Consider the following 15,076-nt stretch of genomic DNA (forward strand, 5'->3'; position numbering starts at 1 on the left):
CAAGCACCTCGTGCTTGGTACTCCAGGATCGACAACTACTTCACTGGGTTGGGCTTCACAAAGAGTGAAGCGGATGCGACGCTGTGCCACATCATGGTGGAAGGTAAGCAGTTGATCATTGTTCTTTATGTTGATGATATGATATTGACAGGTGATGATCAGTTGATCATGTCTTGCAAGGAGGACCTTGCAAGAGAGTTCGAGATGAAAGACATGGGTCTCATGCACTACTTTCTAGGCATGGAAGTGTGGCAGAAGGATGGGGAAGTGTTTGTGTCTCAAGGAAAGTATGCCAATGAGATACTTAGGAGATTCCACATGGAGAAGTGCAAGCCCATGCAGACTCCTCTAGCAAGTAACTGGAGGAAGGAGGATGCTACTTCAAGAGAAGTAGTAGAAGCTACTGTGTACAGGCAGCTTGTGGGTTCACTGATGTACTTAGTGAACACATGACCAGATTTGTGCTATGCGGTGAACCAGCTGAGTCAAGCTATGGTTCAGCCTACCAAGCTGTTTTGGAAGGCAGCTAAGCATGTTTTGAGATACCTCAGAGGCACATCTCAGTATGGATTATGGTACAGATGGTCAGAGGGAGTGAAGCTACAGGGTTTCACAGATGCAGATTGGGCAGGTAGTCCATCAGATCAGAAGAGCACATCGGAGGAATTTTCAACCTTGGTTTAGCTTTAGTTTCTTGGTACAACAGGAAACATAGGTCATTTGCACTCAGCTCAGCAGAGGCTAAATACATGGTTGCAAGTCAGGCAGCATGTGAGGCCATTTGGATGTGGAAAATTCTAGTTGGTTTATTTGATCAGAGGATGGATCCAATTGTGAACTATTGTAATAATCAGAGTTGTATCAAACTCTCTGAGAATCCAGTATTTCATGACAGGTCCAAGCATATCGACATTCGATATCATCATCTTAGAGATTGTGTGGCGAGGAGGACCATGTTGTTGCAGTATATTTCGACCGAGGAGCAAGATGCTGACATTTTGACGAAGGCATTGTCAAAGTGTAAATTTGAGTTCCATAGAGACAGGATCGGGGTGGCAGATAATCCCTTTCTTGTTGAGAGGGAGTGTTGAAAATAGCAACAAGAAATGCTATAAATAGCATTGCTATAGATAACATTTCAGGATATATTCCAATTTTAATTTGTCCTTGAATTAAAAATTGAATTTAGTCTCACGAGCTGTTTGAAAAATAATTAATTAATTCATCTTGAGTTAATTAGTTAGAGAAGTTCAAACATGAAGTCTTTGTGAAGTCTGCAACAATTATCCCTTTGATTGAGGAAGTTATCCCTTAATTAAGGATATAAGGATGAGTTGTAGTTGAGATGTTATTAGTTAGCTTAATTAATTGAGTTAAGTCTAGTTAGATTAGTTACAAACACTTTGTGGAACTAATTGTGAGTTCAGTCAGTTAATGCATGCATGCATGCAACTAGTGTTCTCCAGATAACTAAATATTCTCTCATAAATAACTCATGCATGTCAGTTCAAACAAAGACCCAGTTGAGATTAAAGGTAGGGACAATGTACTATCAGTTGCAAGAATATTCCCATGAGGAAATCTCTTGCATGCAAAAGGAATTCATTCCTTGAGGATTGCGCAGTTTCTACAGAGGCAAGAGCAGTGTGTGTGGTCATAATCACACTAGGTAACATCTGGAGCACCAGGAGAAACAGCGCAAGGAAATAGGAGGCTTGGAGGGTAGAGGAGAAGGCATATGTGTTGTCTATTCTGTCTATGAGCAGTAGTGAGGGATTGTAGTGTAATCCTGAGATATTTCCACTTGTATGATAATACAGATAGCGGGGTTTTTAACTAAGGCTTTCTCTAGAGCATTCTTTTGTGTTTCATGTGTGATTGATTCTTCTTCTCTATAATATGTGTTCTGTTTGGTCTTGCTCAAAATCGATTAAGCTTCCGCAAGTTTGATTGTAGAAGTAGATTAAGTATTTTGCTTTAGTACATTGCATAATCAGTTTAATCTACAATGAGAATTTCTACATGTAATGCATTGGCACTTTATGGATATCATCCACCATCCATCATATCATCTTTAAGAGAAAATTCTAAGGTTCAAGCAGTGGAAGACCGCACCGAGCATCAACAACAATTTCTCCAACTCTTCAAGGATAACCTCACTTTGGCGCATAATCGAATGAAACAACATGCAGATCAACATCGCAACGAAAGAAGTTTTGATGTAGGTGACTCGATATTTTTATGGCTACAACCATACAAAAAAATGTCCCTCAAGCAAGCTAAGAAGGATAATAAATAATCACCAAAGTATTATGGTCCTTACAAGGTGCTGCGAAAGATTGGTACTATGGTATACAAATTGGAGCTTCTTACATCTTCCCGAGTGCACCCAGTTTTCTATGTTTCATGTTTAAAGAAGGTTATAGGTGACAAGCTCCGAGTTCAAACAATATTGTCGGAACTTGATGAGGAAGGAAAAATCATATGAGAACTTGAAGCAACCATAGAATCAAGAACCCGACAGCTACAAAATCGATCAATTTCAGAATATCTCATCAAGTGGAAGAACTTACCCGCTGAAGATTCCACATGGGAGGATGAGAATTTTATACAGAAGCATCCAAAACTGCTAAAGCATTGAGGACAACACTTTTTTGGAGGAGAGGGGCATGTTAGGTCCCTATACTACTAGTGTAGCCCCTTATTGTTATTAGTGCAACCCCCATTATTGTATTGTTGTGCTCATGTAGTCCCCATATTGTTATTATTGTGTCCCATAAAAGCCCACTATTGTTATTATTGTGCCCTTAATATATCATTGTTATGTGGGCTCTGATTATATTGTGACCCCTTAGAATCTTACATAGAAAGGATGTCTTCTCATTTGTATCATCCAAGAATTGTTCATTTGTGTAATGTAAAGGAGGTTGCCCCCTCGAAGAGACTGATTTGAAGTCGTTTATCTATCTTTTCTTCTATTTTATGAGCTTGTCTCACAACATGGGCATGCAAGCGACTGGGGTCTTTTTCAGCTAGTTCTGAGCCTACGACCCCGAATTCTATGCCACTTTTTCAAGGTCAGGACTCAGGCCACTGCTCAGAACTCCATGAAACTTTCAGGAATGAAAAGTAAAATCGAAACAATGATACAAATGCAAATATTTGAACAAAGGCTTGACTGAAACCCTACTAGCCATGACAGACATTTTGTCAAACATGTCACAAATATGCATTCTACAGGTCATAACAACATATCTGAGCATAGGGGTCTCATACTTATCTGAGAATCGTTAAGAAGCATTGATGCCTTATCACATTAGTTGCATTATCATCTATTAGGTCATATATTCATTGTACATTCATTTACAAATAAAAACATGATGAGAGTCATACATCATCATTGCCATAAAACATGCTCATAACCAACATATAACCAACAGAAATACGAAGGATACATCAACCATAAATGTCTCATATGAACTAGCACATTTTCTCATAAAATACTAAGGAAAAATGGTTCTCATTAATGAATGCAAAAGCCAACCCGGTATGGGACTACCACATTCCACCCGATCATAGATTGGCTGAGCCAAGTCTCTCTTCAGCCAATCACCCCCTTGCCATATTCCAAGAATGAATGTGGGACTTATCACCAAAATCAACCAGGGCTTCTTGAGGCTACACCGCCTCACCCTCAACAATAGAACCAGGCTTTACCACAATCCTTATCGGATCACTAGGCCATAAACAATAAACATACAATACCAGGCTTCACTACAATCCTAATTGGATCACTAAGCCAAAAACATGCATGAATGCCATTGGATCTCTCCACCTACATCACGAGGAATTTGTCTGTCCCAACCTCTCAGCTTTACCGTGTATCCTGCCATTACTGGTTAAGGGATTCCTAGGCCTATGTGGTCTCCACCCTCTGGGCTTTACTGTGTATCCCATCTCGGGATTCCTAGGTCTCATGAATAATCCTTGGACCACCCCACTCAACTTCGAGTCCGTTCGGTTGCTTAACTCAACCACATACAAAAGAACCCACCACACCATGGTTATCTAGAAATGACAAGGCTAGGCTGAAAAACACTGTCACACCCAGAAAACCCATGCCCATGGCAACAAGAGAACCAAGAACACACATGCATAACCATGCATGCTAAATCTAGCAAGGAAATCACACATGCAAATCAATACCTACAAATAATCCCGTTGTAGCTGCTACATCCTACTCTTCCTTGCTTGATTTTTGCTTCCTCCTGCCTCTTTTGCCTTTTTTGATCCAATGTTGAAGTGCTCCAAGAAAAATCTGAGTGTCCAAGAGTGAGAGAGAAAGAGAATAGAGAGAGCTCTAAAAATTAAATGACCAAAAGCCATGAACTGATCATTGGAAGCCTTTTTATTAACGATGCTTCTATTTTCTTCATTTTCCTCCTCACATGCAACCTGTGACCTTTCACCTTCCTTTTATCTTAATTTCCATTATTTTTCATAAACAAAATGCCAGTTAATGACATTTTGCCTTTCCAAAGCCTTTGTCAATTTCCCTAACCATAATAAACCAAATGAACATCCACACGAGGATGTCTTGCCCAACATTCAACTTGGACAAGTGTCCCATAACCATGGTTATTATTTTGCCTTTATTAACTTTTATTACATGGAATTTTTACCAGGGCGGTTACAGAAATGTTGTGTTTGTAAAGCAATCCTTTGCAATATAAGAGAGAGGCCATAATTGTGTGATCCCTCTCCTTTCCACACTTGTTGAATTTGAATCATTGAATATTCAAACACCATTGTTGAATTTGAATCATTGAATCTTCAAACACCATAATTGCGGGGAGAGGTGCTCTACAACCCAATATAGGGTAGATGTGTAGGAGTTAGATGTTATATGTTAGATGGTTTTTTTGTTTTGTTTTGTTGTTGTTTTTTTTTTAAATAATATTGTAATTTAGTTTTTATTAATAAAATGACCAAGATTTTATTTACATAAAAGAAAATCATAATATGCATATCACATGTTATAAATTAACATTCATTTGACCATATAAATTAAAATAATGGTTCGGTAACATTTTTAAATTTAATAAATAAACACATAAATTTTAATATTTACAACAACCTCCATTTTACTATAGATATTATTAACTTTTAAATAGGCTTTGTTACAATACCATGGGCCACTACCATGGCTCATGTACCACATGCCCAAAACGAAAATTCATATATATATATATATATATAAAACTATGTCTCATCAATACCACATGCCCAAAACCAAAACTCAGAAACAGTTAAGACGAAACCAATTAAGACATCAAGTAGGAGTGAAAACCAGTTAAAATATCAAGCAGAAGTGAAAATCTGCACCCTTCCAGACCACCACATTCTAGGTGGCGTGGTTTTCCTTAAATAAGGGTGATGGGTCAATCTACATTAGCAAATAACAACAAAACATGACTTTCGTCATTGTTGGTTTGACAATTGAGTGATGATAGGTTTTCCCACCCTGTGAAAAAAATTTAATCCTTACAATAAACTTCCAATATAACAAGATTATTGACCATGGATATTCAAGCCACGTTACCATGAATATTATTAACTTGTAAATATGGGTTATCAATACCACTTGCCCATAAACCATAACTTATTTCAAAATCAAATTATTTTATACATTTTTAAAATCAAATCTAAACTCAAAAAACCTCGAGAGATGTTGTTGCGGTGTAAATGTTTAGGATTCAATTAAGTAATAAAATGTTAAAAGTAATTTCCAATTCTCTAGCCCAATATGTAGAGATGTTGTAATGTCCTATACATTTTTTTACTCATTTAAAATAAAATAAAAATTAAAATAAAATTTAAAGATCAAATAAAATAAAATAATTAATACTATAATTATCAATAAAACATTTTGACATTGTGATATTACAAACTAAAAATAGAAATAGAAATAAAATATAAAATTAATAATTATAATTAATAATAAAATCAACCTAGTTCCATCTTAACTTTGGATCTACTAAATGTGTGAGAGGGATCAAATCTCCTTAGATACAAATCAATTTTTAGAGTGAAATGAGATTTGATCCCTCTTCGTAAATTCAGATTTAAGATAGATCCTTGCTATTGCTAATTCCAATCCGGCTAAAACTAGATATTCAACTTAGTTGTTTGTTGCCATACCTAGACCCAAGCACATTGTATTGCTATTTATTCATTGAAGTGAATAATAACTCATCCCACTTCTACCACCTTTAATAAACTTAATTTCTCTTATATGATTTCTACAAAAGACTTTTCTAAATTAACAATTTTTAATTCAAATTTAATATATATTTTCCAAATTATAATTCCATTTAATTAATAAAACTCTGGAAATATATATTTATATAAAAATTTATACCATTTAAATTTATTAATAAAATATATATTAAAAAATATAAAACTAATAAAACTAATTATTTTTTAATAAAAAATGTATTTTAAAAAATATAAAATTAATAATAATTATTATTTTTAATATTGAAAGGAAAAAAAACCATGGTTGAAATACATATCAACTAATCCTGGGTCAAATATTAAAACACTTCTAATCAAAATCACTGTAACTTTATGTCCACACTACATTTGAAAAAGACGACTTGTCACCCTCATATTCCATTCATCCCTTATCTAATCATGACCAGACAATACACACAGAACAATATTGTGTAACTTTATGTCCACACTACATTTGAAAAAGACTACTTGTCACCCTCATATTCCATTTATCCCTTATCTAGTCAGGACTAGACAATACACACAGAACAATATTGTTCAACCATGCTTGCATTTCAATAGTTTAACTATGCTTACATTTCAATTTAACATTCAAAATAGAGAGGCTTCTATTTGTCCATAAAACTCATCAAAATAAAACCTTATTTTATCATTAAAAATAAATTGAATTTTTCCATATTTAAATAAAATTATATTAATACACATATCACATCCATGTATTAATACGATATATCATCGAATGTATCGAGGATATCCGCACACAGTATGGAGGCTTGTTAATCGCCGTAGCCTATATTACAGGGTTGAATGTGGACATGGTGGATAGGAGCCACAGGAAACTCTCACGGTCTGACATCACTAAATCAAGGGCAGCAGCGCCCTCCACGTGTGCGTTCCCTATCGCCACGAGGGCCGTTGATCGGGTGGCAATCGGACGGACGATAGAGATAAAGCAGATAGCAACCCCTGTGGACTCCAAGAACATACATACGCCCCCTCACGGCTACTGCGCCCCACATCCACAGCACAGCAATTGTTGCATTCGATTATCTGTCCAGACAGCTATTGTGGCGTGGAGCAGTTTTTGCCCCTTGAATTCCATTCGAGTATCGGTGAGATCCGTCTGGGTGCCCGCCAAACCTCAGAAGAGCGGTCCCAGGATCATCAGAAAGAGGCCGCAGATTCTCCAATTACGCTTTTGAAGGGCTTTTTAAATATTAAAAAATGGAGCTGGAATGTTCTGGAATGGTACCCTCGGAGGCAGATCCCCGATCCACCTGTGACAGCCAGGCTGAATCAAGTCTACCCAAGCCAGGGTCAGGGACTCCCAAGGATTCTTCCAAGAAGAAAAAGGTCTGTATGCTTGTCTACCAGATACCCACTATCCCAAAGGTTCTCCCAATAAGACAAAAGGTCTGAATGGCTGTCTACCAAATATTCACTAGCACAATTTCATCATAAGCCTGGGGCAAGTTTCATATCGAGTTTCAATATTTGATGGCTTGGAAATTTGTGTGTACTCAAGATTTGCATTGTCAGGCTTTGCAGCCTCGTGGTATGTAGTATTCATATTCTGCGGTAAAATCGGTCCTGGGTTTGCAAGTGTCCATGTTCAATGCACTTGTGGTACATATCGGACTTGGGTTAACAGGGTGCAAGCTAGTATCCCAATTCAATGTTATGTGTGGTATATTTTATCCATGTTCAGTTATGCACTGGTTCATACAACCTATCCAACTTGGGTTGATATATATCCATGCTTGTATCTATATTGAATGCACTCGTGGTGCATACATATCAGACATAGGATTTACATGGGTTTGTGCTAGTATCCATGTTGGATACTGTTGTTGTGAATGGAATTTGCTGTGCATATTTGATCTGGTTTAAATGGGTTTATATTAGTATCCCTATTCAATCTATTTACTGGTGGCATATCAGACCTGGGTTTACTATATTTAATGGACCCGTGATGCATATCATACATGGTTTTAGATGGGTTCTGGGGAGTATTCACATTCAATGCATCCATGGTGCACATCAAACCTAAGTCTAGATGTTACTATTTACATTGGGGCTTGTCAAACCTGGGCTTAAATGGGTTTATGCGAATATTCGCATTTAATGTACTCGTGGTGCATATCAAACCTTTGTCAAGATGGGTTTGTGCATATCAGACCTCTGTTAAGATGGGTTTATGCCAGCATCCGTAATCGATTTAGAATTTTCTCGTGGTGCATATCAGATCTCTCTGTTTATAGGGGTTTGGGTAAATATTAAGTTTTTATTTAGATGGGGTTTGACAAATAGTAAGCATCATTAAGTAATGATTAGTTTACTGTTATCTCATTTTATCTGTTAAATATGATATTATTCTTATCCAATGACAAGTTGAGAAAGATTAAAGAGATGGGGCGAAGCAGTAATCATTCACTTAATGGATGGTGTTTAATATTTGTCTATTAGCTTCAGCATGGTGTTTAATATTTAAGAATTGGCTTGATTGGCTTTCTGCATGCATGGGTTTGGGTTTGTGCTAACAGTTTTAATTATCATCTCATCAGTTCAATATCACATTATTGTCATCCAATCAGCTCTAATTATCATCTTATCAGTTGAACACCACATTATTCTTATGAGACTGAGCAAGCTTTTAATATTTGCCAATTGACTTAGCGGCTAATCGCCATCTCATGAGTTGAGTACCACGTTATTCTCATCCAACTAGTGGTGGTCTAGGGGTGACTGACCAGTAAGCTTAAGCGAACTACACGGGTTTAATATTTGCCAATTGACTTACTTAACAGTGTTAAATATTTCTGAATTGACTTACTTCATAGTGTTAAATATTTGTGAATTGACTTACTGCATAGTATTTACTTTTTCTTAGCGAATTTGTATATTTGCTATTAAATTTGTGCCAGCCTGCATAATTGATTGTAAACCTGGCTTTAGATGGCTTTGTTTTAAACATGGGTTTTAGATGGCTTTATGTTAATGGCCCTATTCCATGTTACATATAATAATTAGGTTTGTGCTAGGTTTTGAGGTATATCCTAGTTTCCCCAGTCAATTCATTAGAGGTGCATAACAAACTGGGTTTAAATGGATATGTGAGAGTAACAAACTGGGTTTAAATGGATATGTGAGAGTAACAGTATCCAATGTATTTTAAGCAGATATCAGACCTTGATAATGCATCAGAAGTGAATATCGAACCTGGGTTTAGATGCATATGTGCGAGTAACCGTATCCAATGTATTTGAAGCACATATCAGACCTCGATAATGCAATAGAGGTGCATATCAAACCTGGGTTTAGAATCTAGACAGATATGTGCAAGTAACAATACAGTATGCAATTTATTTGAAGCACATATCAGACCTCGATGTAAGTGGATTTGTGTCAGCATCCATATCCAATGCACTCATAATGTTTGAAACCTGGTATCATATATGTTTGTGCTAACATCTATATTCAATACACTTGGGGTGAATATCAAACCTAGGCTTAGAAGGGTCTGTGTTAATGCCCCTTTTCAGTCCACGTGCACATTTAATGCTCAATGCGCAATCTAAATTAATACACAAACACCGAGTATTGATGCATTCCCTTCCCTGGGCTATATAATTCACTCCCCTTTAGATGTAATTAAAAGGTGTCAGTACTAATTGATTCAGGATTTTCTATGAAAAGAATTTTGGATTATTTTGGATATTTAACCATAAAGCGGTTATCTTTTCTTTTTATAACATAAGAGAATTACTTGTTCAGCGAGGTACATTTTCAGCAGATATGTAATTGCTCTGTTGTTTTCAGGTAAACAGACAAGCCAAGTTGAAACAGTGCAAGCTGGATGCCCGACGTGAGCAATGGTTGTCTCAAGGTATGCTATGGGATTGGCATTTCGTTGATTTTATTAGTTAGAATGGTGATGATTGATATTTGAAGCAGAGAGCGTGAATAGGAATTCAGGTTTCTTGTTTGAATTGCAAAGCATAGTAATTGAAATATATTTTTTGATTTGCTTTAGGCAAGAATAAGATAGTTGGGCAGCAGCAGCAAAATGGAACCAGTGGGGATCACGTAAACTCGAGGGAAGATAATGTTAATAATAATAATAACAGTAATAATACACAAACGGAAACGCCGAGAAGAAGTTTTTCGGATATGGATTCCAGAAGCTCGAAAGCCTCAGTTGAAGAAGAAGAAGAAGATAATGAGGGATGTAGCTCGGAAGAGGTTAATAGTAAAATCCAAGCACCCGATAGCAGTCAGGAAGAAGAACATGAGAGCCCCTCGGATGTTGAAGATGATTGGGAGGCTGCAGCTGATGCCCTCAATATAGAAGACTCTTCTTTCAAAACTATAAAAGAAGAAATTCCATCCATTTCCAATCATGGCTCATCTGAAAATAATAAATCTTCCTTCTCCATTGAGGACGGGATTCTCAAACCAGAGTATAAAATTAAGTCCACAAACTTGGCAAACAGGTCTCTTCGTTGTGGTAGTGGCAGGGCTTGGAGACCTGATGATGTATCCCGCCCAAATACCTTGCCAAAGCTTACAAAACTCCACAGTTTCCCATCACAGTCCTGCCGGCCTTCATCTTGGAGTGCCTGGAATAATACCTCTGCTTCATCGTCTTCGGTGCCATCGTCTTGCCCTATTTGTTATGAGGATTTGGATGTTACTGATTCTAATTTTGCCCCCTGTTCCTGTGGATTCCGTCTGTGCTTGTTCTGCCACAAGAAGATAATTGAGAATGATGGGCGATGTCCGGGTTGCAGAAAGCGATATACTGTTACAGATACAGGTGCAAAAGCGACAATTGTGAGGTTGCCACGTTCCTGTAGTATGAGGTTGAAAGCTTAGAAGAGGACATAGTCATTTCTCTCTCTTATGCTGTGCTCGTCATAGTTTTGTATAGAACTTTAGCATATATACAGATGTAGGAAATAATGAAAACAACTAGCTATATGATTCTTTCCTGCTTGGCAATATAAGATTTGGGTCAGTGGTAAGAATGTTACCTACACTGACTTATTTAGGCAAAATGTGGTTTGGGTTTTTGCTCAATAATGACAAAATAGTGATTTTGAGCTTTTGTTCTTTACCCAAATTTAAGAAGCTGGATTGGTTTTATGCTATATGTTTGCACATTCTACACTTTCTTACTATCTTAACTGGGTTTAAGAGCTCATGTGTTGGGTACTGATGGCCTTCACTTACATTTTCATTGGGATGAAAAATAACACGGCAATTGCCCCCATGCAGTACATTTACTTTTTGGAAGTTGCTGAACGACTCTACAGTTGAGAAATTTCAGAACTAATTGCAGTGAACTTCTTACCTCACAGAATAAGTGTATATTTAGATACATATCTATAGTCTCACAAGTGTCACTATCGATGCATTTACTTTTTAGAAGTTGCTGAAGGACTGTACAGTTGAAACATAGTTATTGAAAAGAATGTAGATTTACCATTATTTTTCAAAGTTTCGGCGTAAGATACTTTATCAACCTTTTTTTGGTTATCTTGGAAATTTCAGAATTGAAACTTCTTACCCGAGAATAAGTATTCACTGGCAACATTACAATTTCAAAGAAACAAGACTTTTTCGTCATATTATATTTCAGAATATAGTTTTTCTGAAATTATATTTCAGAGTATTGTTTTTCGGAAAAATAATATGGCCATGCTTTTGCTGCAAATGAAATTTATACGGTTTGCTTAACATCTTATGAAAGATTGGTAGATATGGCTTAAAGGGCCTTTATACATGGGGTTACGAGATTATTGTATGCATGGAAACAATCCTACCAATATTGATATAAGTATGATTGTTAGACAGGCTTTATTCATAGTAACACCAGAAGTGAGAAAAACCAAGAAGCTGATCATACAACGCTGACTATGAGTAACTTAGCGAGAAAAATGTCTCTTAACAACATTGAAATAGAGTTTAAAAAAAGACACAAATAGGAGGTGGAAAACAATTGTAGTATAACATTGTAATAGAGTTTAAAAAAAGGCACAAATAAGAGGTGGAAAACAATTGTAGTATAACATTGAAATAGAGTTACAAAAGCATCCATCAATAAGAGGTTGAAAACAATTGTAATATGTTTAGACTACTATGAGCAGCTTAGCAAGAAAAATGTCTTCAGAGGTTGAAAACAATCGTAATATATCCAGATTATGAGCAGCTTAGCAAAACAAATGTGTCTTAAGATGCATTTGTTAAAATATGTCGAGATTATGACCAGCTTAGCAAGAAAAATGTACCTTAAGAAGTATTGATTATTAACTATCAATAAAATTACTGAAAACAATTGTAATATGTTCAGACTATGAGCTTCTTTGCAAGAAAATATGTTAAGAGGTTGAAAACAATTGTAATATGTCCACACTATATGAGCAGCTTAGCAAAAAGAATGTCTTTTAAGTTTTACGACGCATTTGTTATAACATGTCGAGATTATGGACAGCTTAGCAAGAAAAATGTCTATTAAGAAGCATTTATTATTAACTATCAATAAAAATTAGGGATCGGGACTCCTCAACTCTAAGGATATATGGAGTAAAAAGCAAAAGTTGGTTTATGGAGTAGAAAACAATAGTTAGTGACGGAAGTAAGAATAGTTCACTAAGTGAAGAAGACAAACTTAATATTAATAAATTGGTCATGGTCCATTGAAGAAAGTGAAGTATAATATTAATAAATTGTTCATAGTCCATTGAAGAAGGTGAAGAGAAGCGAACAAAGGTAAAGAGAAGAGAACTGTGGTAAAGAGAAGATAATTAAATTGGAGTGGTGGGTTGGTTTTGTTTATTTATTGTCAGTTTACATGTCTAGAAACTTTAAAGTGTTTTTTCTAATTTATATTTATATATTTTATTTTATTTTATTTAAATTTAATGAGAAGATAATTAAATTGGAGTGGTGGGTTGGTTTGTTTATTTATTTTCAGTTTACATGTCTAGAAATTTTAAAATATTTTTTCTAATTTATATTTATATATTTTATTTTATTTATTTATTTATTCCGAAAGTTATATGTATGAGAAAATTTATTTTTATTTTTATTTTGAGGATGTGGTATTTAAGGTAAATTTTAAAATGTTCAAGGCACAAGGTCAGTTAACAGTAAAAATTGGAACTATTACAATAATATAATATACTCATTAATAATTCGAACTATTACAATAATATAATATACTCATTAAGAGTTCAATATGTCATTGACAGAAACCAAACTTAGGTAGGACCATTATGGTGGAGATGATAAACAATCATTCCTTAAACCTAATTGACAAGCTAAAGTGAGAATTGACTAATTAGACCAACATGTTTCAGTTCCAGGTAAATCTACAATTGTAATTAGTAATTCCTCTGAATAAACACTTGTCTCTAATCATATTTCTTCATTTTGTCAAATTTGTCGAAAAATATCTCCTGATATTCTTTCATCTCATTATAAAAGGCTAAACGGCTTTATAATTTGGTTTTCAATTTCAATGTTTATTTTGAACAATTATGCTTACAAGTTGTGTTATACCAGTTGTATAATTACATCATATGGGCCCTACTCTGGTTAAAAAATCCCAATTTTCTCTGTCATGAAGCACAAACAAGTCACAATACATCAAACAAAAAGGCAGATGTATCGTGATACACAAACACAACAAGTCACGATACATCAAACAAAAGGCAGATGTATCGTGATACAAATCCTTGATAGAGGGTTACAGAGACACTGGTGAGGTCAAGGTTCTATGTTAGTCACGCTGTAGCCTGTTGCAATATTCCCGCAAATTAAAGCTTGAGGGTCAGAGTATATCATTATAAAAGGCTAAACGGATTTATAATTTGGTTTTCAATTTCAATGTTTATTTTGAACAATTATGCTTACAAGTTGTGTTATACCAGTTGTATAATTACATCATATGGGCCCTACTCTGGTTAAAAAAATCCCAATTTTCTCTGTCATGAAAAATCCCAATTTTCTCTGTCATGAAGCACAAACAAGTCACAATGCATCGAACAAAAGGCAGATGTATCGTGATACACAAACACAAACAAGTCACAATACATCAAACAAAAGGCAGTTGTATCGTGATACAAATCCTTGATAGAGGGTTACAGAGACATTGGTGAGGTCAAGGTTCTATGTTAGTCACGCTGTTGCAATATTCCCGCAAATTAAAGTTTGAGGGTCAGAGTCAGTCACAGTAGCTAGTAAGTAGATCAATGAGACTAAAGGAGTACATGTAGTGTAGGGACAGAGTGGGAGTGCGAAAGCATCTCCTGGATCAAGATTAGGAAAAAGATAAAGAATAACGTGCCCTAGTAAAGCAAAATGTCTAAGAGAAGAGAAGATATAAATAGAGTGCAAGTGCAAGAAAGATGCTAAAATTGATACTTTCTCTGCCGATGCCACGCTCCTCATCAAGGTTCTGGTTAATGATGTAGGATGTGCTCAAATAATTTGTCGAGGATTCTCTAGTTATAGTTTCTGCCAAAATTGATCGGGTTAAGTTGTTTTTTTTTCCTTTTTAATCATGTTGAGAATTATCTTGCATATTGTGTCGTGGTCTTTTCATTATTTCCCAACGTCAATTCTAATGCAATTCTGTAGCGGTCTTTTCAATATTTCCTGACATCATTGCTAATGCTTCGTTTCACTGTGATTGGATGCATAGTATATTCCTGTGAAGAATTTGTATATTTGTTTGAATTTGCAGCAAAAGAAAACCGAAATTTTTATTCAAGAA

General features: G+C 35.6%; 1 protein-coding gene across 1 annotated transcript; it reads left to right on the forward strand.

The window, feature by feature from the left end:
- Positions 1-7,128: 7,128 nt before the first annotated feature.
- Positions 7,129-11,586, forward strand: LOC149185938 (uncharacterized). The gene is made up of 3 exons (XM_089410843.1): positions 7,129-7,650; positions 10,117-10,183; positions 10,331-11,586. The coding sequence occupies exons 1-3, from the start codon at positions 7,522-7,524 to the stop codon at positions 11,170-11,172; spliced, it is 1,038 nt and encodes a 345-aa protein (XP_089266969.1). The 5' UTR covers positions 7,129-7,521; the 3' UTR covers positions 11,173-11,586.
- The last annotated feature ends 3,490 nt before the right edge of the window (positions 11,587-15,076 follow it).

Source organism: Pinus tabuliformis, chromosome 3_1 (assembly GCF_031772625.1).
Source record: "Pinus tabuliformis cultivar Carrire ecotype Pingquan chromosome 3_1, CPIR1, whole genome shotgun sequence".
NCBI lineage: Eukaryota > Viridiplantae > Streptophyta > Pinopsida > Pinales > Pinaceae > Pinus > Pinus tabuliformis.

Excerpts from the sequence above, each read along its gene's own strand:
- LOC149185938 (XM_089410843.1), top strand. The coding sequence starts at position 7,522 with ATGGAGCTGGAATGTTCTGGAATGGTACCCTCGGAGGCAGATCCCCGA. Across the intron at positions 7,651-10,116 it reads ATTCTTCCAAGAAGAAAAAG|GTAAACAGACAAGCCAAGTT; the intron begins GTCTGTATGCTT and ends TGTTGTTTTCAG. Across the intron at positions 10,184-10,330 it reads TGAGCAATGGTTGTCTCAAG|GCAAGAATAAGATAGTTGGG; the intron begins GTATGCTATGGG and ends GATTTGCTTTAG.